The 27,354-nt window shown below is 48.5% G+C and overlaps 1 protein-coding gene across 12 annotated transcripts in view; it reads right to left on the bottom strand.

Moving 5' to 3' along the window:
• The window catches only part of ROBO3 (roundabout guidance receptor 3), a 214,584-nt gene extending 187,880 nt beyond the window's left edge, over nt 1-26,704 (bottom strand). For all 12 annotated transcript variants that reach the window (XM_056860021.1, XM_056860024.1, XM_056860023.1 and 9 more), the window contains exon 1: nt 26,620-26,704. In XM_056860021.1, coding sequence (XP_056715999.1) covers nt 26,620-26,692 — 73 coding nt within the window. In that variant the 5' untranslated portion in view covers nt 26,693-26,704. The remainder of the gene's footprint in view (nt 1-26,619) is intronic.
• Nucleotides 26,705-27,354: the final 650 nt, after the last annotated feature.

Genomic DNA, 27,354 nt, shown 5'->3' with positions numbered 1-27,354 from the left:
TGTCTGTTGTGGGGAGGGGGAGGGGATTGTAATCCAGTTTGATTCTTCCTTAAGTGGTAGAGAAAGACGGCATATAAAACCAACTCTTCTTCTGTTTCTTTGTGAGTGGTGACCCAGAGCATGGGCAAGTCAGCCAACACTGTGGGTCACAAACACATGGAGCTCTTCTCAAATAGTGGCTGGAGGTGTGATCAACTTAAGTATAGAGAAAGGATCACGGCCAGATGGCAACAACTACTACAACCTGGAAGTTCACAGAGATGAGAGACAGGAACTGGGAGACCACTGGGGAAAACCCCCTCAAGGAACTGGTGTCAGGGTTGGATCAATGTTCACACCCCCAACCAACACCATCACTTTGCAGGAGCCCCTGAAAGGCTTATACACACAGTCCTGCAAAGTGAATCCTAACCATGCAGTTGGAGGGCAGGATTTATATAGTCACAGCTCCCACACTGGTCCATGCATGCCATATACCCCTTCACTGGGTCACTAGGCTGTGTGTGTGTGTTTTTTAAACCCACATTGTCTTGTTATTTACTGAATACACATTTGACTTTCTTCCATCCTGGAGCTCAATGTAGCTTATACAAGGTGAAGAAGAAGAGGAAGGAGAAGAACTGGTTTTATACCCCGCTTCTCTCTATCGTAAGGAGCCCCGTGGCGCAGAGTGGTAAGCTGCAGTACTGCAGTCCAAGCTCTGCTCACGACCTGAGTTTGATTCCAACAGAAGTTGGTTTCAGGTAGCCGGCTCAAGGTTGCCTCAGCCTTCCATCCTTCTGAGGTCGGTAAAATGAGTACCCAGCTTGCTGGGGGTAAAGGGAAGATGTCTGGGGAAGGCACTGGCAAACCACCCTGTAAACAAAGTCTGCCTAGTAAACGTCGGGATGTGACATCACCCCATGGGTCAGGAATGACCCGGTGCTTGCACAGGGGACCTTTACCTTTTCTCTCTATCGTAAGGAGACTTGAAGCGGCTTACAATCGACTTCCCTCCCACTTCCTCCCACCCCCCGGACAATTCTTATTTAAGCACTGTCCAGATCCAGTGCTTAGCTTCAGCAAGGTGGTCATGTATCCTGTGCCCTGCAAGCATGCATACAGATCCAGCATGCAGGATCCTTTGTTCCGCATGAGGGAAGATGACAGAGAGCATCTCGAGGGCAGCCCCCAGTATAGCCACTTCCCTGCTGCCTAGGAAATCCCTTTCCAAAGGGCACAACCTCCGATATAAGACTCCCAGGGTTCCCTTTAAGAGGATTTCAACACTCTGTCTCATGTGATACACATCTGGCAGGCTTGTCATGTCTGCTCTGCAAATCAGACAGAGTTATCAGATCTTGGAATGGGAAAGAGAGCAATTTCCCTGCAGAGCATCACTTTGTCTTTGAGAGATACGCTGCACGGTAGCCCAGGGAGCATACCTTTGGGTCTCGCCTCTGCGGCAGGCTGTTCTGAAATGCAGGAAATTATTTCTATTGTGTGTACCGACTGTAAAAGCCCGGAACCACGGTTTCCCCATGAACTGAGGGAGAAAGGCAACAAGGACAAAGTCACAGTGCCTCAGCCACTAATAGTGCAATCCTAAAACAGTTATATACCCTTCTGAAGGCTAAACTAGATGTGCTTGTTTTAAAGAGTTGCATTCCTCAATGACTTTTTAAAAATAAAGGGGAGCCTTTTGAGCTCAGGACACTGTCGTGGACAGAGGGGGAGCTCCTGCCTTCCCCCTGAGCTGTTTTTCCATGCTGAAACAGCACGGGGTGAGGGGAGTAGTTATGTGTGTGTAAAGTGCCGTCAAGTCACAGCTGACTTATGGCAACCCCCATAGGGTTTTCAAGGCAAGAGACAAACAGAGGTGGTTTGCCATTGCCTTCCTCTAAATAGCGACCGACCCTGGTATTTCTTGGTTGTCTCCCATCCAATTACTAACCAGGGCTGACCCTGCTTAGCTTCCAAGATCTGACGAGATCGGGCTAGCTTGGGCCATCCAGGTCAGGGGGGGAGTTATTTCTCCACTTTTGCTGCTCCATGTGAAGTATTCTGTGCATGTGCATCAGCAAAATAACTCCATCCCTACTACTGTTTCAGCACAGGAAAATGGCTGGGGGGGGGGAGGCAGGAATCCTACCCCTCCCCGTGGCATCGTTTCAGGCATAAGCAGGCTCTCCTTTGAATTTTAAAAGCCGTTTCCCACAGCTGCTGTGATGCTGCAGGGAAACTGAGTTCCTGCTCTTTGAAAACAAGCACATCTAGTTTGGCCCTAAGCCCTCTCCCCAGTGGGTAAGAAGGGTGCAAGTCTGTTTAGGATTGAATTATCATTTTTGAAACATATGTTGGTTTTTAATAACAGCTTCTTATAGAGAGGCTGTTTGCATGATGACGGGCACACCCATGGTGCCCTGATGATTTGGAAAGCCCATGGTGCCCCGATGATTTAGAATGCATAACACCATTTTAAGATACAGAGAAACAGAATGCCTACAATACCTTAAAGCATGCAAAAGCTAGCTTCCAAACCCCTTTTGGTACTCAGAGTTGAACACATGAAGCTGCCTTATAGTGAATCAGACCCTCGGTCCATCAAAGTCAATATTGACCACTCAGACTGGCAGCGGCTCTCCAGAGTCTCAGGCTGAGGTCTTTCACATCACCTACTTGCCTAGTCCCTTTAACTGGAGATGCTGGGGATTGAACCTGAGAACTTCTGCATGCCAAGCAGATGCTCTACCACTCAGCCAGGGCGCTATCTCTACAAATGATCTTGCAGTTTAGTCCAGACATTCCGGCAAACCAAACAGATTCCCCTCCTTTTTGTGTTATAAGGCTTGTTTTCTAGGTTTCAAATGATCCCTTCGACTCTTTGTCAGCAGCATCCAACCTTCGTTTTTCAAAGAGCTGGACCTGGTATTCTGACAGCAGCTTGGAAGATGCAGTGCATACATGTAAGCAGGGATTTTATATAGGAGGCCTGGCCGCTATGGAACTCCTTACTGAATGCTATACAAGCTAAACTATGCTCTATAATGCGCTCCCTTAAGGCTCGTTCATATAACCAGCATGCCAAAACCGCAGTTTCTGCTTGCGGGGTGGGGGGGGGAGGGAGCCCTCAGTTGTCTCTCTGAGATGCCACAGGCGGAAACAAAGCAGCAGCAGTCACAACAGCCCTGGAGAAAGGAACGCTCGAAATATAAACGGGCAAGTTGCTTCTCCTGATGATGTATATTCTGTGGGCCCCGCTGGCTCTTCTCGGCGTTTATTTTCTAGCGCTGCAGCGAGATGACAGAGCAAGGCTTCAATTAGACACATCTGAGAGCAATTAGCAGGGCCCTGCTAGGTTGACAAGAGCACCTGAAAAGGTTTGGCACTTTTTTTGAGAGAGAGATGAAGGGAAGCGCTGACATTGCAAACCCCGACAGGGCCCTCGTAACTCCACGGTTTCACTTTCGAACATGAACCGCAGCCTGAAAGTATGGCTTACCAATGGAATTTCTGGCATGCAGCGGCTAATCTCTTTTGCAGGCCAGGGCTGTTGGCCAGCCCTTCGACCCAGTACTGGAGCATGAGTAGAATGGAGAACGACTAAGGAGAGTTTCGTTTCTATCTTCTGCTGCAGTAGATGTAAGAGGAACAAGCGGATAGGGAAAAATCGAAAAATCGAAAAAAAACCCAGGAGAGCCAGCATGGTAGTGGTTAAGAGCAGTGGTAGACTCTAATATGGAGAACCGGGTTTGATTCCCCACTCCTCCACATGAGTGGCAGAGGCTAATCTGATGAACAGGATTTGTTTCCCCACTCCTACACACAAAGCCAGCTGGGTGACCTTGGGCGAATCATACTCTCTCAGCCCCACCTACCTCACAGGGTGTCTGTTGTGGGGAAGGGAAGGGAAGGTGATTGTAAGCCGGTTTGAGTCTCCCTTAAGTGGTAGAGAAAGTCGGCATATAAAAACCAACTCTTCTTCTTCTATGTCAAACACCATCTGTATGGGAAGAGGCCTTGGCTCAGTGGTACATCTGCTTGGCATGCAGAAGGTCCCAGGTTCAACTCCCAGCATCTCCAGTTAAAAAAAACCAGGCAGACCTCTACCTGAGACCCTGGAGAACTGCTGCCAGTCTGAGTGGACAATACTGACCATGATGGACCGATGGTCTGATTCAGGATAAGCCAGCTCCATGTGTATTTATGCCATCTAATACAGACTACAGGAGTATGTCAGCAACGAAGTCTCAACAGGTTAACATAATCCTACCCATACAGGAGAGGAAAATATAAGAGAAAGCATTTCACTCCAAGCTCTTTTGGAAAAGTGAAAGTGCTGGGCTGCTCATCAAAGAGCCACTGTTGAACCGGGATCTGACGATATCCCCCACCAGTATCTCCAACATGCAGGTATGAGATACTGAACATGCAGTTTCCCCCTCTGGCTACTGGACGGTACCAAGACTCTTCTTTCTTTCCAAATATCCCTTGGACATCTGGCTGCTGGAAGAGGCAAAGGAGGGCCTGTCTCGTCCTCCAACTAATCCGTCTCGCTCCATCATCGGGTTGAAAGGGCTGTGTGTACTCTTGCAAGCAATTAAAAAAAGAAAAAGAAATTCTGGGCCAAGAAAACTACAGTCAAGAAAAGCTGAATGCTGCAAAACTGGGCTGGCCCTGGCATTTGAGAGCAAGAGGCAGTCTGCCAAAGCAGGAAATTGTCTATGGAGTTGATGATGTTTTTATTGCCATAAGAAAGGGGCGCCATTTGGATTTTCTGCCTCGAGTACCCCAATATCTGTGCCAGGGGTCCAGTCTAACAGGTAGTCATGAGCTACCAGTAGCTCATCTGCTACTGTCTGAGCTTTCCCTCAAAGACCCATGGGGAAAAATCATGAAAAGATCCTACTTTACGCTTTTATTTTAAAAAATAAGCTTTTGTTTCATAGGATTTTTCTCTGTGCTGCTTAGCTGAGGGCATCGTTTTTGGTGCTCTTACTAGCCCCTGTGTCTAAGAAAGAATAAAACTTGGTAACACACTGCAGGTAAAGATGAGTAGCTCATCATGTCTTTCACTACCCAGAAGTAAAGGTAATCCCCTGTGCAAGTACCAGGTCATTACTGACCCATGGGGTGACGTCATATCACAACGTTTCCTAGGCAGACTATATTTACAGGGTAGTTTGGCATTGCCTTCCCCAGTCCTCTACACTTTACCCCCAGCAAGCTGGGTACTAATTTTCCTGACCTCGTAAGGATGGAAGGCTGAGTCAACCTTGAGCTGGCTACCTGAAACTGACTTCCATTGGGATTGAACTCAGGTCATGAGCAGAGCTTTGACTGCAGTACTGCAGAAGTAGCTCTCATTAAAGAAAAGGTTGCGTCTATGGCCAACCCTGTGCATCTGAGCCACTTCTCTCCACAACAGGTTTAAACTATGCAAATTGAGCCAATCTACACCTTTTGCATAATTGATTATCCTAATCATGGAAAGGATGACCCCAGAAATCAAGCCCCGGGCTCAGACATCTCATTCATTAGAATTTACTAGGCATTTTCTATGCACTTTTAAATCTATCTCATAGAATCATAGAGTTGGAAGGGACCACCAGGGTCATCTAGTCCAATCTCAAGGAATAGGGACTAGAAACTTGCTTTTTAAAAAGTAAGCTGAGATTCTCTTGATGTTGAATTCAGTGTGCTTGTGCAAAACGCATGTGGCCTTGCATGTTGGCATGATATTAATAGTAGGCCTGCAATGCTTAGGCAATTACATTATTAATTAATTTGATTTCTATCCTCTCTTTTCTCTGAAACTCAAAGCAGCAGCCATGGGATTCCAGGAGGTCTCTCACCCAAGCACCAACCGCAGCCACACTAACTTAACTTCAGCAAGGTTGCTATATCATGTATTATCAGACAATACGCTAGGATTACAGGAGAATTACACAACTGCAAGGTTGACAATGAGGAAATTGAAATTGTTTAAGACTTTCTATTCCTTGGCTCCATCATCAACCAAAAGGGAGACTGCAGCCAAGAAACCAGAAGGAGATTGAGACTGGGAAGGGCAGCCATGAAGGAGCTACAAAAGATTCTGAAGTGTAAGGATGTGCCACTGGCCACCAAGATCAAGTTAATTTATGCCATTGTATTCCGTATTATGATGTATGGGCGTGAAAGCTGGACATTGAAGAAAGCTGATGGGAAGAAAGTAGGTTCCTTTGAAATGTGGTGTTGGAGGAGAGTGTTACGGATACCATGGACTGCCAAAAAAAAAAAACCAAATCAGTGGGTTCTAGATCAAATCAAACCTGAACTGACCCTAGAAGCTAAAATTACTAAACTGAGACTATCGTATTTTGGTCACATTATGAGAAGACAAGAGTCACTGGAAAAGACAGTCATGCTAGGAAAAGTTGAGAGCAGCAGGAAAAGAGAAAGACCCAACAAGAGATGGATTGACTCAATCAAGGAAGTCACAGCCCTCAATGAGTAAGGCTGCCAAATTCAGGACATTTTAGAGGACATTGATTCATAGGGTCGCCATGAGTCGGAAACAACTTGATGGCACTTAACACACACACAGACGCACACTAGGACTAACTTGATTAATTGTTCACAACATTTTGATTGACTGCAAATGTGCAGTTGATTTAAAAATATATATACCTATGAAAACACTATCTTAAAAGAGGTGCTCCTTCTTGTGCGTAAGAGGAAGGGGGATTCCTCTTCTAAGATGATGCCTCCAGTTAGATATGCATGCATCATCTAAAAGGGAATGCCTTTTTTTCTTGAGTCTGTTTCCCCATATGCAAATTTATGCAGATAAAACTTGCTCAGCTAACCTTCTTTCTAAGGGACAAGGATTTCTTCAGTTGGGTGACAGTCCTAACGAGGAGTATTGTTCTGCAAATCAGTACACAATACCAAGCTTGTAAAAGCAACACGTTCTGTGCAAACAGTAGAAATCTTCCTCCTCCTGCTAACGCCTGACCTTTATGAAGTGCCAGCAGTCAGCGCGCTAAGAAGTGTTGTACAGAATACATGAAGCAACAAGGTCCTCTTTGTAGAAGGCTCACCATCTGAGACAGACTGAAAAAGACAGGGAGAGGAAGACATGCCTTGGGTAGGGCTGGCGCAGTAAGGTGCGGAGAAGCGGGAGCAGACAGATAAGGCTCTCATCAACCCTGTGCGTCTTCTACAACCATGCCTTGCAGGGGCACGGATTTCAGCATCTGGAAAACACCGTATAACCCTTGCAACTGTGAAGATAGGCTTGAAAAAACATGAGAAATGCCAGTGGAACTGAAGCAGGTGTGTGGAGCCTGCTTTCAGGCTCAGTAACAGGCTGTCGCTTGGTGGCAAAGGGTCTGCTTGGCATGCAGAAAGCCCCAGGTTCTATCCCCGGCATCTCCAGTTAAAAAGGACCGAGCAGTAGGTGATGTGAAAGACCTCTGCCTGAGACCCTGGAGGGCTCATTGCCAGACTGAGCAGACAGTACTGACCTTGAGAGCCAGCATGGTGTAATGGTTAACAGTGGTGGTTTAGAGCGGTGGAGTCAAATCTGGAGAACCGGGTTTGATTCCCCACCCCTCCACATGAGCAGCAGACGTTAAACTGGTGAAGTAGGTTGGTTTCCCCACTCCTGCACATGACGCCAAGCTGGGGAATCCATTTCCCCTCTATGGGGAGGGGAATCCATTTCAACAGGAGAAATTACACAGGGAAGGAAGTAAACCTCCTTTCCCCCTTGAGCTGCTGTGACCTGAATCAGGTTTCTCCATCCATGAGGAAGGAATGGATCGGAGATTTCCCAGCTGTTTGTGATTCATTTGCTTGGGGGCCTGGAGTTCTTCTTTCTCCAGGCTACATTCCTGGAGGAATGGGTGGCATCTGAAGGTAGCCTCTATGACATCACAACCCTGCTGAGCTCCTTCCTCAAATTCCTCCCTACCCAGCCACTGCCCTCAAATCTCCAAGACTTTTCTAAGCCAGAGCTGGCAACCCTACCTGAGAGATGAGAAGGTTGGCCGTGCTTGTTCAGGCCTAGAACTACTCCTTACTATTGCCTTATAAGAACATATAAGAAAAGCCATGCTGGATCAGACCAAGGCCCCTCAAGTCCAGCACTCCGTTCACACAGTGGCCAATCAGTTGCCTCTGAAGCAGCAGAAGAAGCAGAAACAGAAGAAGAGTTGGTTTTTATATGCCAACTTTCTCTACAGTTTAAGGAAGAATCAAACCAGCTTATAATCACCTTCCCTTCCCCTCCCCACAACAGATATCCTGTGAGGTAGGTGGGGCTGTGGAGCCCCGTGGCGCAGAGTGGTAAGCTGCAGGACTGCAGTCCAAGCTCTGCTCACGACCTGAGTTCTATCCCAACGGAAGCTGGTTTCAGGTAGTTGGGTCAAGGTTGACTCAGCCTTCCATCTTTCCGAGGTCGGTCAAATGAGTACCCAGCTTACTGGGGGTAAAGGGAAGACGACTGGGGAAGGCACTGGCAAACCACCCCGTAAACAAAGTCTGCCTAGTAAACGTCAGGATGTGACATCAGCCCTTGGGTCAAGAATGACCCGGTGCTTGCACAGGGGACCTTTAGGTGGGGCTGAGAGAGCTCTAAGAGAGCTGTGACTAGCCCAAGGTCACCCAGCTGGCTTCATGTGGAGGAGTGGGGAAACCAACCCGGTTCACCAGTTAGAGTCCAGCACTACACCATTCTTGCAAGATCACTACAGCAGCATGCTGCCTGTGTTCCACAGCACCTAATATAATAGATAAGCTCCTCATGTTTCCAAGCCCAGGATATAAGGAAGTCTGCCTCCATGGCCAACTCGGAGCACATGGCTCTGATGCGCCTGCCTTGGGATGAGCTCAAAGCTTTGAACGGTCAGCTGGTACGGAGCTCCCTGTTTAAGTCTGTGCTTCATGTTCAAGACTCTGCATTTTATCCACAATATGCAAAAGGATGCCGGGAAACTCTTCAAGGGACGCCAAATTTCCCCTGGGATCCACATTGGGGGATCACTGCTGGATTTTAGTACTAAAACAGACACAATGGGAGCATGATGGGAAAGCTCGCTATCTGGCAATTTGTAACTCAGATGGAGTATAGGAGGTGCTATGCAAACATGTTAAGACTACGCAACTTGCATAAGAGATTTCAAGCTCCCTCAAGGCTACTTGGATCGAGGAGCCAGCAGTGCTGTTCTCCCTTAAAAAACAGAGAAGCCAACAGCAGTTCAGATTATTCTCTTGCACTGAGAGAATGGCTCTCTTCTTCTTCAGATCAGAACAAGGCAATGAGCAGAAGTAAATTTTTAAAAACTCACTACTTCTTAGGTTAGCAAAACTGAAGATTAATCTTAGGTGGCATGCTAGGTAAAGAGCCAAGGGAAGCCAAGAATCAATAGAAGATATTACTCCGGGAGGGGTCATCAGACCGCCAGCTACTCTCAGGGATGTACTTGGCAGCAATACATCATTTTTAGCCCCCTCTTCTTGCGCGCAAGTTGCAACATGCCAGTTAACAGCTAAATTCAGACTGGACACTTTATGACCCGGTGAAATGAGTTTTTCCTTCCTCTGCTATTATCCCAGCACATTTCAAAGACCTTCAGTTCCATTCTCCATCATCTCCCCAGGAGGCTGCCGGCAGGAGGAATCCTTTCAAGGGTTCTGCCACTCTCGGGGCTCTCTCGCTCACCGCTTCCATGCTCAAGAAGGGAAGAGGAGCTCCCATTTCAAACCTTCAGTGCCCACCCCCCAAAGGCCAGCCAAGACTGAGACCCAACAGCACGGTCTGAACCAGAGTTACAGCCCATAGACTTCAACTCTGCCGAGAATTGCACAGTAAGTCACTCGGTCTGTGTGACGGTCGGCTGTTTCGAGTTTATTAATCCTGGAATGAAATAAACCCCACCAGAAGCCCTCGGATCAGGGATGCGCAAATCCCCCATGAACGAGGGCAATCCAAATCTTCTACTTTGAGAAGATATTTATAAAAAAAGGGAATCAGAGCGCTCTAGACTGTTAACCTATTAGCAACCGACAGCTGGTTCTACCCACACAGAAAATTGGGACAGACCTGCTCAATCTGTCAGAACGCTTCAGCCTTTTAAAATCACAGACCAGTTAAAATTAAACTGCCACAGTCACTGAGAAGATGTTTTTATTCCTGCCAAGAACTCGGGCAGAGACGACTGCTCCGTTTTACTCTTCCAGCCACTGTTGCCGGTTACTTGGGTTATCTGATTTATCTGAATCCTTCTTCTACATTTTAAAGAGTTTTGCTTCTTGTAAACAGCTTCGATCGCTGCTGGGCGAGCAGGAAGAGGCGGAAGTCTTTGAAAATAAATACAAGGCACCCTCAGCAGCGTGGGGCAGTGGTTAAGAGCGGTGGTTTGGAGCGGTGGACTCTGATCTGGAGAACTGGGTTCAATTCCCCTCTCCTCCACATGAGCAGCGGAGGCTAATCTGGTGAACTGGGTTGGCTTCCCTACTCCTCCACATGAAGCCAGTTGGGTGACCTTGGGCTAGTCACAGCTCTCTTAGCCCCACCTACCTCACAGGGTGTCTGTTGTGGGGAGGGGAAGGGGATTGCAAGCCGGTTTGATTCTCCCTTAAGTGGTAGAGAAAGTCGGCATATAAAAAACACCTCTTCTTCTTTCTCTACAATCCCCGCCCCGTTCTTTCTGCCCTTCTTGCACGAGCCACCCATTCTGCTGGGAAGCACCCCAGTTACTCATTATGGGACCCCCTGCGTCAGTATTCCCACCACTACCCCAAGGAAATTTCAATTTGTTTGGTGCTTCGGCATTCAGGATCCCAGAGCCCATTTCACATTCTGATTCAGCCTCCCTCTGTTGCTATAGACATCACTCTCAAAGGGGCACCTTAAAAACAGCTAATCTGTCTTGATCTGAACAAGGCGAAGAATAGGCAGGACCCACACAATGATGGGCCTTCTTTTCCTTACAAAAAAAAAGCCACACAAAATAGGACCCCCCTCCCCACACACATACACACCGACAAAACCACTTCTCCTCTAACAGTGACTGGGGATTCAATTGCAAATTCAGCTCCCTCTCTCCCCACCCCCCAACAAGCTGGATATAAACTGGTGTTCTTAGGAAGGAAGGCCAGTTTCCCCCACCCACCTAACTTGCCTCTAGCGACTTACTGCATTTTAAGGCTTAAAAACCTCTTTTCTCTGCCAATCCCCAAGCAGGCCAGGAAGATGACCTGCGGTCTGGCTGGCAGCAAGTTCTAGTAGCTTTTTTGGTTTCACAAGAAGAGCGCTGTGTCAACAGAACGGATTCACGACCAGATAATTCTGTTTTTAGCCTGCCTTGTTTGCTGTAGTTGTCAGACCCACCATTGGACGATGTCCATTGGTAGGCCAGAGGCAGACAAACACTGTCAGCCCTTCAACGGAAGAACGGGGTAACACCTCTGGTTCTGGCACGTTCTTGACAAATAAGACTACCGAAATGATGTGGCGGTGAGCAAAGTGCTGGACTGGCCGGAGAAGCCCAGAGTCAAATCCCAGCTCAGCTGTGAAAGCATACATTATGCAGCAGAGGATCTTCCAGCTTGTTTTATTTTAATCTGTGACAAATAAATGGGGGGGGGGAGCACAAAGAAAATTCAGGGGAATATTCACTACCCCAAGCCCAGTTCCAAATTCCAATGGTCATCAAGCAAATTCATGTTCACAGGCATCAGCAGGAAGCTCCTTATAACACCCAGACTTTGAACCCAAGAGGCTAAAACATGTACAAACTGCGAAAGGAAACATTAACTTGACTCATGGTTTCGGGTATCTGGGGGCTAGTTTTCTATCCCTCACACGTATCTGTCTATGGCGAGCTAATACTTGCTAATAAAATCTGTTCTGGGTGCCAGCCTACTATAACACTTCGCATCAATGCTTTTCTGTGCATTTTCTCTTGGGGCATTTAAAAAAAAATCTCAGTATGGTACACTGGCTGGGGGAAAAAGCCCTCCACGTTGCAAAATCAATAGATTTTTAAGGGTTTGTTCCATACTCTGGGTGCTTTTCTGTTTACAGAAAGAAAGCTAAGTGGCTGGGAACATTGTTTACTAATGTGCAGGTAGCAATGTCTAAAAGGACGGTGTTACAGAGCCACTTCTCTATGTATTCCACTAAGCGCAACTGGGGAAAGGCATTTTACCCCAGGTTTTTCAAGGGTTTTAATGCATCCTCGGGAGGCGTCCAATTTGATCACACTGGTGGAACCATGGAGGTAGATGCATTTTTCCCCAGGAGGCTAACACTTCTGGGGTGGGTGGGTGATCTATATTAGGGAAAACGGGACAAGGAGAAAGGGTTAACACCCCTTCCTCTAGCACCACTGCCCCAGTCAAATCTGGACAGCCCATTCCTGAAGGGGACGGCTGAGCCAGTGGCTGGAGGCAACGCAGCCGCCCCGCCCCCAAAAAGGATTCCCCCACACACACTGAAGCTGACACTTTGCCCTTACCTGCGAGCCCCATGGAACCGCTCCACAGGGTTCCACGGGGCTACGCTACCTAAAAAGGTGGTGTAACTCCAGGTAAGGGCAAAGGGGGCGTTCCCAGCCTGAAGGGGGATCAGGAATCTGCCTAAAGGCAGCTCCGCCCCCGGAACGGTGGCGGGAGGCCGCGCTGGCCTCCTAGGGCTGCGCTGCCGGGAGATCAACATGAGCGGCCCAACACCAGCGCCCGTGCCAGTCTTGCTGGCGCAAGTGGCACGGGCATCACAGCAAGTGGTACAGGTGCCGGTGCAGCCACTTGCACACTTCTTAACAACCTTCGGCCCTGAAGCTCAGGAATGGGCTGGGAGTCTCCCACAACTCTATTAAAAGCAAAAAAGTCAGGTGATTTTGCTCTTACATACAGATGTATAAGCCTGATGCAATCGTTTTCAACACCCTATTATCACTAAAGCTCCCTCCTCCCAAGTCGCTGAATGCTAAAACATACCATTAGCCCCCAGGTTTAAAAAGTAAGCCATCCCCAACTCAAGAGAAAAATATTAAAGGCAAGTGGGGACAGGAGAGAAAAAGGAAGGCGGTTTTCAAAATCTCTCAGAAATAGAAGGGATTGTATCAACCCTGACAAGAATCAGCTGCGGCCAAACATAAGAAGGCAGATTTAGGTCAAATATTAGGAGAAACATCCCAGCTATGGAGATGCAAATTCCTCATTCACAGACATCTCCATAAAAAAGCAAAAATTACATATAGAATCTATATATAGGTGGGTGGTGGTGGTGGCTATTCAGATATAGAAATATGCACCATGGAAGAAATCATGTATGGATGACTCCACTGCTTGGCTAGCAGAACTACCACCCTCGGAGACAGAAGAACAAGGCCCACCTACACAAGAAGATAACTTTCTCATAGAAGCCCCCTCCCTCAAGGAACAAGCTTTCAGCCTGGGGGACGCTCTTAGATCCAGCCGCCTCTTTGGCAAAAAATAAAAATAGCAACTGTGGCAAAAAGTGTTTCTTTCCGTTGTTGAGCTCCCATGCCCCGAACTGGAAAAATGTGATCCAACCACAGTTATTCGTGTATTGGTAAGAACTAGTTCAGGTCTCTTCTTCAGCACTGCCTTTAAAAAGCATTCAGAGACATTTGCTGATTCAAAGTACTTCAGTGAGGCTATTATTAGTATTTAGTCAATTGATATGCCACCTCTTCCTCTTAAATCAAGGCACCCAAGGCAGCCGACAATCTACGAAGCTATAAAATATCCATTGTAAAAACATTATAAAATGAGTACATCTCACAAATCCATCTTGAGTCATCCTAGGGGAGCATCCACCGCTGTCAATTTCAATCAATCACTGGAAGGCCTTTCAGGTCAAAAAATGTCTACGTCTTCTTCCAGAAGGCCTGAAAAGATAATGCTAGTTTCACATCATGGGGGAGGGAGTTCCACAGTCTAGGGACAGCCCGTAAATAACACCTGCCACGATTCCCAGCCAATCTTATCATAAACAGCACAAGGAAGGCCTTGTTCACAGGTCATGATGCTCAGGCAGACTGAAATGGGAGGAGGCAGTTCTTTATCAACCTTGGCTTTGCAGAGCAAAATAAAACATCTTGAACAAGGCTCAGAGGCAAACTTTAAGCCAGTGCAAGTGGAAAAGGACTGATTTTATATCAGCAGTCAGGACTCTATAGCTGCCACGTATTGTACTAGCTGAAGCTTTCAGACAGTCTTCAAGAGCCGACTCGTACATGCATTACACCAATCCAGGCTGGAGCATGGATGCCATGCACTTTGCCGTGAATGAGTTCGCCAGTCAAACCTACCATATTCTATAGGGAGCAGATCCCAGGATCAGCTCATGGGCATGGCAAACATCACAAGCTCCTTACAAACAAGTTGGCAGCTCCATTAAGCCTCTATTAAAGGGACAGGGCATTTCCCCACAGGTCTGTTGGCAACCCTAATGCCAGCTCTGAAACATTCTCCATAGGTAAATACCCCCCAATGCTCACATTGTATTCCTTTAGATGCCAAGTAAAAAAAAATTCTCCTGTACCTTGCTCGATTTCCCCCCTCTCCTGCTAGTGCATTAGCTTATTCATTAGCATAGCTGCCTTACTAGTTGTAGTTAAATTGTTTTACTGATTTATCGGACGGTTCTGTGACTTACATTAAATTATTATTGAGATGAACTGTCTTATTCCGAGCCGTATCGGACAATTTACTCGCAAGGGCAAGAAATAAATTCATTAAAATCAATCCATCAAGTATGGAAAATGTAACTGTTCAAATAATGCCATACTAAGATATTAACTGTTTGGTAAGCATTACAAAAATGATCTAACAGAGGTGTGGGTTCTCCATAGCCACTTCTTTAATTTCTTTTCGGCACTTCCAAAGACATTTACAGTGCAGACCTAAACAAGAGTTACACACATCTAAACCCAGTGACTCCTCTGGATTTAGATGGGTGTAGGTATACAATGTGAGCTTATGGTGTTCACAGGCCACCCAAAAGATGATGGGAGGAAGTCCATTATGTCCATTGCCACTTCTAAAGCTTGGAAGATGCTCCCTACACATAACTGCAAGGACATCAAAGTTGAGGCAGGCTCCCCACTGAAGCTCCTTCACTGTGGCAACTTTCCAATCTCCTGTAAAAGTCTAGCTCATACCTGGTGAGGAGATTCTGCATCTGGATTAAAAGGCCAAAGCCATACCCAAATCCACAGTAGGTGCCATTCTACAAGCAAGTCCTCATCTGCAAGGCCATGAAACATAAGAACGTAAGAAAGGCCACTGCTGGATCAGATCAAGGTCCATCAAGTCCAACAGTCCGTTCACACAGTGGCCAACCAGGTGCCTCTAGGAAGCCCACAAGCAAGACGACTGCACTAGCACCATCCTGCCTGTGTTCCACAGTACCTAATAAACAGGCATGCTCCTCTGATCCTGGAGATAATAGGCATGCATCACGACTAGTATACATTTTTACTAGTAGCCATGAATAGCCCTCTCCTCCATGAACATGTCCACTCCCGTCTTAAAGCCTTCCAAGTTGGCAGCCATCACCACATTTTGGGGCAGGGAGTTCCATAATTTAACTATGCGTCATGTGAAGAAATACTTCCTTTTATCTGTTTTGAATCTCTCACCCTCCAGCTTCAGCAGATGACTTGGTGTTCTAGTATTACAAGAGAGGTAGAAAAGCTTCTCCCTGTCCACTCTCTCCATACCATGCATAATTTTATAGACCTCTATCATGTCTCCCCTTAACCGCCTTCTTTCCAAGCTAAACAGCCCTAAGCGTTTTAACCGCTCCTCATAGGGCACTTGCTCTATCCCCCTGATCATTTTGGTTGCTCTTTTCTGCACCTTCTGAAGCTTTCCGATATCCTTTTCTAGGTGTGGTGACCAGAACTGTACACAGTATTCCAAGTGTGGTCTCACCATAGATTTGTACAAGGGCAGTATGATAGCAGCAATTTTATTCTCTGTTCCTCGTCTAATTACGGCCAGCATGGAATTTGCCTTTTTCACAGCAACAAAACCTCAGCAGGCAGAAGGTATGGCTCTTGTGGCTAGACAGAGTGAAAAGGCTATGCTTCTAATATGTATTCCAGGCCCGGCCAACCCAGAAGCCTCATACAGTCTGCAAATGGCAAGAAATCATGTTACACATTAGTGATGACACAAGGGATCATGTTACACATCAGTACAACACCCAAAGGCACTATACTGCTTGCCAAGGTGTCTCTTGGCACCTGCTTGATCCAAGGAATGAAAAAGCCCGGTGTTCTGTTTTTCTCAGACTTCTCCAAGCCTCAGGGGTGGGGGGAGAGACATCTTTCAAAAGATGCTTTCCTTAGTAAGCTCATCTTCAGACTTTCCAGGGCAACTGGCAAACCAAGATCTAAGTGATCCTTCTGTAATATTACAACTAGTATTCCTAAATTTCCTGAGTATTACACCCCGAAGCAATGCCTCTTATTCCATGCACACAGGACAGGAGACCTCCTTTCAAGGGAGAACAGGGAGCGGAGACAGAATGACTGGATCTCCTCTCCAAAATTCGTGGAAATAGAGACACATTGTCCTAAACAAAAGAGAGGGGCACATCTCGAAAACTCTATAGATCTTTCATTCTGGAGGAGGCAGCGGGAATTCATTTCAAAGAACATAAATCATAACCCCTTAGAAGCTTTATTGACTGAATACACTCTCCAAAATTACTATTTTTATAACCCTTCCTGGCGCATGGAGTATTTTTCAATCCTTATCTTGCTGATCTTGACAACAATGCTGAAGTAAGCTTTTGTTATGAACCATCTACGGTAAGTCTAGTCTACCTTCCCTCGCTTGGTTGAGCAGGGATTTGAAACTTGGGCCACCTGCCCGAAAACAATTGCTTCAGTTTAACGCTTTACATTCTTTTAACCCTTGTCATGTTTTCACTGCAGGTGAAAACAAACACTTTACTGTGTGGTTAGGGTTGCTAACAGGCCTGGAGAAAAATGCCCTGCCCATTTAATAGAGGCTTAGTATGTAGATATGGGCAGCTGAAGTTTTTATGGACAGGCAGTAAATACCATCACCTGGCAAATATCCCATAAAGCCTCTATTAAAGAGACACAATATTTTTTTCCTTCAGCCAGTTAGCAACCCTATGCTTGGTCATCATCTTAAAATTTTGCACATTCTAGCTTCATTATTGCCAGCGTGGTGTAGCGGTTAAGATGTCGGGCTAGGACCTGGGAAACCCAGGTTCAAATCCCCGCCCTGCCATGGAAGCTTGCTAGGTGACCTTGTGCCAGTCACACACTCTCAGCCCTGACCCTGGCTAGAATTTGGATGGGAGACCTCCAAGGAATACCAGCGCCATGATGCGGAAGCAGGGAATGGCAAAACCACCTCTGAAGGTCTCTTGCCTTAAAAACTACAGGATTTCCATAAATCAGCTGTGACTTTTTAGGGGGGGAATTTTCAACCTTGATTACTCCAATGTTTATGATATGTTTTATCCTACTCTTACTGCATCCTCTTCTACTTTTTTTAAACTACATTTTCTGCATTGTTTAGGCTATATTATGCAGCGGACCTTTCTCTTTTGCATTGTTAGTCTAGCTTTGTAATGCCAGTCTTAGTTTATTGCTTACGGGATGTCTTATGCTGTCTGGGTTTTTTTATATTGTCTGATTCCCCTTAGAGTCTCAGTGAAAAAGGGGGGCTGTAAATAAAAGTAAGCAAATAAAGAAATAAATAAACATAAAGGGAATTGGCTCTTTCTGGACTCCAGCCACCGACTGCCAATTCCAGAAAACAAACAAAACAAAATCTTAGCAGCTGCATATGTGGCGGTTTTGGCAGCCAATCATTTTGAGAAATGCGGGCTTCAGTTTGCCATCCCCATATACTTCACTCAGCTGTCTTCCAGCAAAATTAGGGGTTGGTCACAATGCCTAGAAAGAGTCGACACCAGGAATGGAATTCTAGTTGAAGAGAAAGGTGGGCCCCCAAACAGATAATATGAAGCCACCATTATCCCTCTTCCAGAATCCAGACTTGTACAACCACCAGAACAGAACCAGATCTAGACACATGTGCAGAGTCCATTTAACAGGGTGTGTAAAATCGGATAGGAACACATGAACACATGAAGCTGCCTTATACTGAATCAGACCCTTGGCCCATCAAAGTCAGTATTGTCTACTCAGACTGGCAGCGGCTCTCCAGGATCTCAGGCTGAGGTCTTTCACATCACCTGCCTAGTCCCTTGAACTGGAGATGCCAGGGATTGAACCTGGGACCTTCTGCATGCCAACACATGAAACTGCCTTATACTGAATCAGACCCTTGGCCCATCAAAGTCAGTATTGTCCACTCAGACCGGCAGCGGCTCTCCAGGGTCTTTTCAACTGGAGTTGTCGGGGATTGAATCTGGAGTGTTCTGCATGCCCAGTAGATGCCAGCTTGATGTAAGGGTAAAGAGTGGTAGACTCTAATCTGGAGAACTGGGTTTGATTCCCCAGTCCTCTGCATGACGCCTGCTGGGTGACCCTGGGCCATTCGCACTTCTCTCCGAACTCTCTCAGCCCCACCCACTTCACAAGGTACCTGTTGTGGGAAGAGGAAGGGATTGTGATTGGTCAGCTGCTTTCAGACTCCTTCAGGTAGCGAAAAGCAGGGTATGAAAACCAACTCTTCTTCTACCACTGAGCCACGGCCCTGGCTCACAGCTCCACTTCGCCACCGCTTTCTGAAATATTCCAAACACACCCAAGTTTTGATCCTGCATCTTGACATGAACCTGTGCTTGTTGGCCTCATCAAACCAGAAGACGAAGAGCTGTTTTTTATATGCCAATTTTCTCTACCTTTTAAGGAGAATCAAAGCAGCCTTACAATCACCTTCCTTTTGCCTCCCCACAACAGACACCCTGAGAGGTAGGTGGGGCTGAGAGGGTTCGGAGAGAACTGTGACTAGCCCAAGGTCACCCAGCTGGCTTCATGTGGAGGAGCGGGGAAACCAACCTGGTTCACCAGACTGGTGTACGCCGCTGATGTGGAGGAGTGGAGAATCAAACCCGGTTCTCCAGATTAGAGTCCACTGCGCTTAACCCCTACACCACGATGGCTCTTCCTGTCTCGACAGGCCTTATCAGGATTATAAGGATCGCGTCAACTACCCGAGTTGACGCAATCCGCAGCCCCAGCCAGCCCGGCAACTGTCGAGGAATCCGCTGGTGCCATTTCCTTCCTCCTCCTCACCTCCCACTAACATCATCTGCCACCGTACAAAATCGGAAAGCCGGAGGCGCCTGCCAACCCAGCGACGCTACAGCTCGGAGCGAGCGACACAGCCAAGCGCCGCCTGGCCTCAATTAACAAGGCAGCTTTGGGAAGGGAGGAAGGAAGAACTCAAATATTTGGAGAACACAAAATGAGAGTCACAAAAAAAGCTGAACCGATGGAGAGCAACGCGAGGGGCACAGAGAATTCAGGGAAGGACAGAGTCCAGAAAAACAGACGGCAAATTTTTTAAAGGGCGCCTCAAGCCATCATTATCAGAGGCAGCGTGGTGTAGTGGTTACGAGCGGCCGACTCTGATCTGGAGAACCAGGTTCGATTCCCCGCTCCTCCACATGAAGCCTGCTGGGCGACCTTAGGCCAGTCACAGTTCTCTCAGAACTCTCTCAGCCCACGCGGAGGCAGGCAATGACAAACCACCTCCGAACGTTTCTTGCCTTGAAAACCGTACGGGGTCGCCATAAGTCAGCCGTGACTTGACAGCAAAAACCATAAACAACGACAAGACATCTATTGCTCAGGAAGGCCAAAGCTACCAAGTCAAAGAGCCACTACGAATTCCCCATCCCTGCTATTTCAAAACAGATGTCTTTCAAGCCCGGGCTGGCTCTCCCCATTCAACAGTCCAGATCACTGTCATTTCTCCCTTTAAGAACAGCATCTTACCTAGTTCTGCACCTCCGTAGTCAGTGCAGTTAGAGTGTTGGGCTCAGACAGCCAGTGTGGTGTAGTGGTTAAGGGCGGTGGTTTGGAGCAGTGGACTCTAACCTGGAGAACCGGGTTTGATTCCCCACTTCTCCACGTGAGCAGCAGACGCTAATCTGGTGGACCGGGTTGGTTTCCCCACTCCTGCACATGAAGCCAGCTGGGTGACCTTGGGCTAGTCACAGCTCTCTTAGAGCTCTCTCAGCCCCACCTACCTCACAGGGTGTCTGTTTTGGGAACGGGAAGGGAAGGTGATTGTAAGCCAGTTTGATTCTTCCTTAAGTGGTAGAGAAAGTCGGCACGTAAAAACCAACTCTTCTTCGTCTTCAAATCCATATTCAGCCATAAAGGCTGTTGGGTGACTTTGTACCAGTCACTCTCACCTACCACACAGGGTTGTTGTGAGGATTCCAGGCAGAAGGGGACCCACATTTGCCACTCTGCGCTCTTTGGAGTGCCTGCCTGTCTTCCAGATCTGTACGTCGATCAGTTCACAGTGCTGAGGCGGAGCAGCCCTCCATGTTCCAGATACACTTAAGACTGAATAGGCTCAAGGGCAGGGGTCCCAACCTTCTTTTAGCCTGTGGGCACCTCTGGAATTTTAGGAGGGGGTGTTGAGCACCATGGGAAGCCCAGGGGGGAGGAAGGGAAAAAGAGGAGCAATATAAAGACGGAAAGTCCTCCTGATCCTCCAATAGCTGTCATTTGAATGATGGCAACCAATCATAAGCCCTACTTTAAAATAGCCATGCCCACATTCTGAAAAACTTGGTGGGCACCGGGGGAGTATTGGCAATCACCATGGTTGCCACGTTGGGGAACCCTGCTATAGAATCATGGTCAGAGGTTTGGTTTTTTACGCTATCCCAAATTATTTCAGCATCAAGCTTTTCATTGCAACCAAAAACCAGTTGCAGGAGGATGGAGAGAGAGAAGGGCTGTAAAGGTATTTGGGAACAACGTGGAGGGCGGGGGGACATGACGGAGGCTGCCTACTGACTCAACCCAACATGGAAAATTCATCAAAAAGGGAGGGGTGGTAAAATCCACACTCTTGTCAAAAATTAAGAGCTTGCAACTCTCCAGGCTAAACCTAAAATTTTAAACCAACATTTGATCAGGTAGGCATATCCAACAACGCTGATCCCTTTAACTCCAGTTGGGAACAAGGTATTGTGGTGGGTGACATGCAAGAATTTTTTTTTAAAAAAAAACATGCGTACTGAAAAGTTTTCCTGAAAGCTCTTCGCCTCCTCAGCCTCCAATGGAAGCAAACCCCTTTGTCTTACTCCGGCATCCTCTTTTTCACATCACTGTGCAAAGGCACGTTTGTTGACATCTTAGCCTGTGGCTACAGAGGCTCCTTGGGTATAACAAGGCACGCCACAGGTGAAGAACGAGGCTTACGGGCCGAGGGATGCAGCCAAGTTCTGCAGGGCCCAGGTCCATGCCAATTAGAGCACGCTACTGGCATAGCCAGGGCTTCAGTCTCTTCCCTCTCCCTTCAGAATTGAAGAAAGCCTCTGCAATTTGTGTTAAAGTATAATAAAAGGAAAGAAGATTAGCTGTTTTCAAAGGACCCAGCCTCATTATTCGGGGAGGGGAGGCGGCCATCAGGACTTAATTTAACCCAAAGATCGGGTCCCAAACGTTTTTTAAAAAATCCCAGCGTTGAGTCCTAGGAAACAATAAATTTAACATTTCTACCAATCTAATTAACGTTTCAAGTGTGAACGAAACACACATTTATTAGGGGGGAGAGACTGTGGCACGAAGGGGGCGGCAAACGCTTTGAATACAGATGCTTCCAGATTCACTCCCTGATGTCTTTAATTTTAAAAAGGACCCCAGATAGCAGGTGCTGAGGAAAGTCCTTTTCTCTGACTGGGACCCTGGAGAGCTGATGCCTGTTAGAACACACATTACCAAGAAAGATGGACTAAAAGACCGGTTTGGTATAAGGAGATTCATACGTTCCATCATTATGTTGTTGTTGATTTTTATCCCGCCCTTCCTACATAGAGCTCAGGACAGCATGGGTAGCTTCCCTTCCTCCCCTTTTAGACCTCACAACAACCTTGTGAGTTAGGTTAGTATGAGAAGCTGTAAAAAAAGGTAAAAGTCCCCTGTGAAAGCACCGGGTCATTCCTGACCCATGGGGTGACGTCACATCCCGACATTTACTAGGCAGACTTTGTTTGCGGGGTGGTTTGCCAGTGCCTTCCCCAGTCGTCTTCCCTTTATCCCCCAGCAAACTGGGTACTCCTTTTACCGACCTCAGAAGGCTGGAAGGCTGAGTCAACCCTGAGCCGGCTACCTGAAACCAACTTCCGTTGGGATTGAACTCAGGTCATGAGCAGAGGTTGGACTGCAGTACTGCAGTTTACCATTCTGAACCCAGGCCCTAATCACCCAGAGAACTTCATGGCCGAGCAGGGATTTGAACCCAGGCCCACATCTAAACGCTGCCGCACACCACATCGAAGTCACGGAACGCCACAGTGACCTTCAAACATGCAAATCACACTTGGCTAGCAACTGCGATCGGCTGCATCTCCTGGTTGTTAAGTATGTCATAGCTGGCTAACTATAACTATATTCAGTCTCACACTTGGCTTGTCCCCATAAGATTCCAAAACTGTTTACTAAAAAAAGGGGGTCAAGTGTCTATTCCTCCTCCTGTTGCCAACCTCCGGGTGGACCCTAAAAAATGGGGAAGATTTGGAGGGTAGACTATATGGCATCACATCCCTACTAAACTCCCTCCTCTCCCCAAACTTTGCCCCCCCCCCCCGACAGCATTGCCAAAGAATTTCCTAAACCAGAGCTGGTAGTTCTAGTCCCTCCCCTACTAGTTTTCTGGTGTATACCCTCCTCCCCAAAGCAGCTTTTCATTAACTATTTAATAATCAGCACTGGGAATCAGATAACGTACATTAGTTACATGTGCACATAGGCCTTTGGCGGCAAACCAAGACTTTGCTCTGTACGATGCATGAAAATGAGGCACTTTTACTCTATGGATGTCTCTATGGATTAGAGTTCTCCTACCAAATCCGAGGGTGTGGTTTCCTGGCATGGTTTGATTTTACAATTTAACCACTACCAGCAAAATCCAGTGAAATAAGTTATCAGGATGCCCACAACTCATCTTATGCACTTTCTGGGATGGCCAGCTTATTTAATGTGGACAGAGGTGCCCTTAAGACCATGGTCATGGAGTTTGGGGGCTCTGAATCATGGGGAGGGGCTGTGGCTCAGTGGTAGAGCGTCTGCTTGGCATGCAGAAGGTCCCAGGTTCAATCCCCAGCATCTCCAGTTAAAGAAACTAGGCAAGTAGATGATGTGAAAGACCTCTGCCTGAGACCCTGGAGAGCCGCTGCCGGTCTGAGTAGACGATACTGACTTTGATGGACCGAGGCTCTGATTCAGTATAAAGCAGCTTCATGAGTTCAATGTCTTTCAATAGATATTTGCTGGAAAACCCAACCCACATATTCACTGTGGGACCCACCTGGTGTACTTTCTGCATGCAAAGATGAACTAACTGGCGCATGCTCTGGTTTGGCCCCATTGCGTGAGGTGTACAGCAGCAAACGGCAGCACAGCTTACGAGCTATGCATTTTTCGGGATCCCATAGCGAGCGCCTGCTCTCAGCTGGAAACCAGATGCTATGTGAAAATCACCCACATCACTCCCCAAACATTTCAAACATGGACTCTATCATGCTTTTCAGCTGGCGTTATTCTTCTGCAGCCAGTGCTATTCCGTTTGCAGCATCACACTGATGTTCACTGTACAGAGGATGGGAAATAGTTGCTGTCACGGGCAGTATCTGGCACATACCAACAATCACGGAGAGCGAAGAGTACAGGAATACCAAGGCAGAGATACCCCATCCCCAGGTACCCAGCCTCTGACTCAAGCTAACTGCTCTTTCCCTATGGGTGTATTCAGTCAGCCTCAATTGCCCCAAGGCAGGACCATTAAAGTAACAGTGACATGAAAATCAATCTCATTCAAATTCTAGGAATTTCCCGTTTTTATTCCGTTTCAACACAATGCTGTCACTTCAACCCAAACACACTCAGGCTCCCATGTGAACACCCAGATCCCTGTGGTTTCGGAATGACAACACCCAAATTTGGGAATTCTGAAATTCAACTGAACCCCTTTGCAAAAACCTAGACATCAGATCCCCCCCCACTCAAAACATCCTACTCTCTAACCCCAGTGTCCAAAGCTTGGTATCTCTCAGCCTCAGGGAGACATTTGGAAAGGCACAGCTTTGCAGTTTCAGATTTGGGGGGGGGGCTATTATCAAAACAATCCTTCCGGAACTCGCAGTGACAACGTTCCCACTTCTTTGACTTCCTTCTTTTCCAAAGCATGATGCCTCCTTGATGCCGCCTCTGGTAGACAGATTTTGAGCGAGTTGGAGAACGGCAGATTTCCGTCCTCCTAAAAGGCAGCAAAAAGCATTTGCCAGAAGCCAATTGAGAAGACACTGACGAGACAATTGCTGCTGTGTCTCCAGCCAAAAAGAGAGGGGGAGACAGAGACTAGCCCTAAGCCGGCAGAGGCAAACCGTGTGATGAATGCAAGGCCCAGGGTCTGAAGCCTCCAATTGTCAGGGACTGGAAAGGTCAGACCGTCACCCCCGCAGCTGACAGCCCGTCCTCTGAAGCTCGCCCCGGCCCAGCCGCATCCCCCGTGCATGCTCCTTTTATCACTCTCACGCCCATCTGTTCCCACAATGAGAAGCGCAAACCAGAAGAGCCCCGGGTTAGACTGGAACTCCCCTTGCAGGCCAAAGGCTCCCTTCTGGCTGCCACGGAAAAGGGAGAGGGGGTGGGCGGGCGACACGACAGCTGTATGTTATGACCTGCATACAATTGTGATCAGGACTCCTGTGGGTGTTTCCAACAGAGAAAAGTGTGGCACATGTGCGCACGCTGGAAAGTGGCAGCCTGCTGCAGCACAGACCACAGACACCCCGGGGGAATACGGACGTGGTCATCTACGGGTTAGAAACAGAGAGCGCGTGAAGCCCTTCTCAAGTTATCACGACTGTGGTCTGCACCGACCCTCCCTTTAAGCAAGCTTCCAGGGTGGAATTGGGGGGGGGGTGACAGGTTGCCTTGACCTGGACCGCCCAGGCGAGCCCAATCTCGTCAGATCTCAGAAGCTAAGCAGGGTCGGCCCTGGTTAGGATTTGGATGGGAGACCACCTAGGAAGTCCAGAGCCGCTTGTCAGGGGCAGGCAATGGCAAACCACCTCTGTTCGTCTCTTGAACACATGAACACATGAACACATGAAGCTGCCTTATACTGAATCAGACCCTTGGTCCATCAGCATTGTCTACCCAGACTGGCAGCGGCTCTCCAGGGTCTCAGGTGGAGGTCTCTTACATCACCTACTTGCCTAGCCCCTTTTACTGGAGGTGCCAGGGATTGAACCTGGGACCTTCTGCATGCCAAGCAGATGCTCTACCACTGATCCACGGCCCCTTGCCTTGAAAACCCTATGGGGTCGCCACAAGTCTGTTGTGACTTGACAACACTTTCCACCACGGTGACAGAAGAGGGCTCCACCAGCCTCTGCCCTTCCTCCTTTCCATCCTCAGAGGTGGCACCGGCAGCCACGTCAACCAACCAGGCAGCCGGCCTCAGGACACAACACTAAAGCCATGTGAGACCTGACTTTGGTTTTGCACCTTGCCAGGGATCCTGCCGGCCACACGTCCCTCCATCCCCCCACCCCCAGCTTCCACCCCCAGGAGAATTTCATCGGGCTCTCTGTACATTTGGACGCGAACTAGAAAACTCTGTTCGGTCGTTCCCTGGACCAAGTGGAAGAAAGATCCCTGCTGGCTGCAGCGGACGATCTCCCCAAATCCCCCTTCCGGGGCTTCTCCTCCGTCCTCTCTAACTCTGGGCAAAATCTGCCCGGCAGTGGTCCGGGCGCAGCATCCTTCCCACCCCAGGCTCTGCCCCAGCCAAGCGGGCCGTTAGTGGACCGAGATGCAGCGAGCAAAAGCGCAACCGCCGCCACTGCTCTTCTCCTCCGGGGAGAGGGACCATCCGGCGCCGGGAAGGCTGGGGCCATTTCTGCCCGGCGAGTTTCGCCTTGGGTTTGCCGCGCTCTAGATGCCCATTTGCGTGTGCGTGTGAAGCGCCGTCAAGCCGCTTCCGACTCCTGGCGACCCTATGAACGAAAGCCCTCCAAAACGTCCGATCTTTGACAGCCTGGCTCAGATCTTGCAAACTGAAGGCTGCGGCTTCCTTTATGGGGTCCACCCATCCCTTGTCGGGTCTTCCTCTTTTCCTGCGGCCCTCAACTTTTCCTAGCACGGCTGTCTTTTCCAGTGTCGTCTCATTTTCCCCACCCGATCCACATTTTCCCCACCCGAATCCCCCAAACTCTGCCCGGGGGCTGATGGTTGGCCATTGCAGCGCGGGGGCTTATTGTTGAGTTTCCAGCATCGGGATGGGGGAAACGGGGATCTACGGAGCGGCGGACCCCGGGCGCGACCTCCCGCGCACAAACGGCCCGGAGGGAGGCCAAACAGCCGCGCGGGGTGGCTGGGTGGGTGGTTGGGGGGCGCGCCTCTCCCTTACCTGAAGCCGGCCCCACGAAGGCCGGCAGGCAGCACAGGAAGCTCCGGAGCCAAAGCGGGAGCGGCGGCCGCATGGCTCGGCTGCGGCGGGGGAGAGCATCCACGGGGGAGAGCGCGGCGACCTCCGAGCGCGGCTCCCAGCAGGGGGGCGGGACGGCTGGCGGGACCTGCCCCCGGTTACGGGGGGGGTGTGTGTGGAGGCGGCGCCGGGGCGAGGGAGGGAGCTCCGGCGGCGGAGGGGCAGAGGCGCTCCACGCCCAGCGAGCGGTGGCAGCTCAGCTCGGCGCGCTCCTCCGGGCGAAGCCGCTGCCGCTTCTGCCGCCGCGCGGGGAACTTGCTCCAACTCCGCGGCCCCGGCCCATTGTCGGGCGGCCCTCCCCTCCCCTCCGCTTAAAGAGACACTGACCCGGCGTGGGGATCCGGCGCCGGAGGAGCGGCGCTTAAAAAAAATATTATATTTTTTTTCCAAACAAGTTCACATTCTATTGTATCATTCCATTGACATAGTATATAATATAAACAGTTTCTATCTTATCCCTACACCAAAATGTAGATTCACAAAAATGGATTCACATTCTAGCTGTATCTGAAGAAGGGAGCTGTGGCTCACGAAAGCTCCTACCCTACCAGAAAATATTTGTTGTTAGTCTTTAAGGTGCTACTGGGCTCTTGCCCTTTTTGACTACACAAATGTATAGTGGACTTCCCCTCTCCCCTCCTCTGTCCATTTGCTGTC

The sequence above is a fragment of the Euleptes europaea genome, chromosome 14, assembly GCF_029931775.1.
Source record: "Euleptes europaea isolate rEulEur1 chromosome 14, rEulEur1.hap1, whole genome shotgun sequence".
NCBI lineage: Eukaryota > Metazoa > Chordata > Lepidosauria > Squamata > Sphaerodactylidae > Euleptes > Euleptes europaea.
The sequence above is the reverse complement of the archived record's forward strand: the minus strand, read 5'-3'. Positions and strand labels throughout refer to the sequence as shown.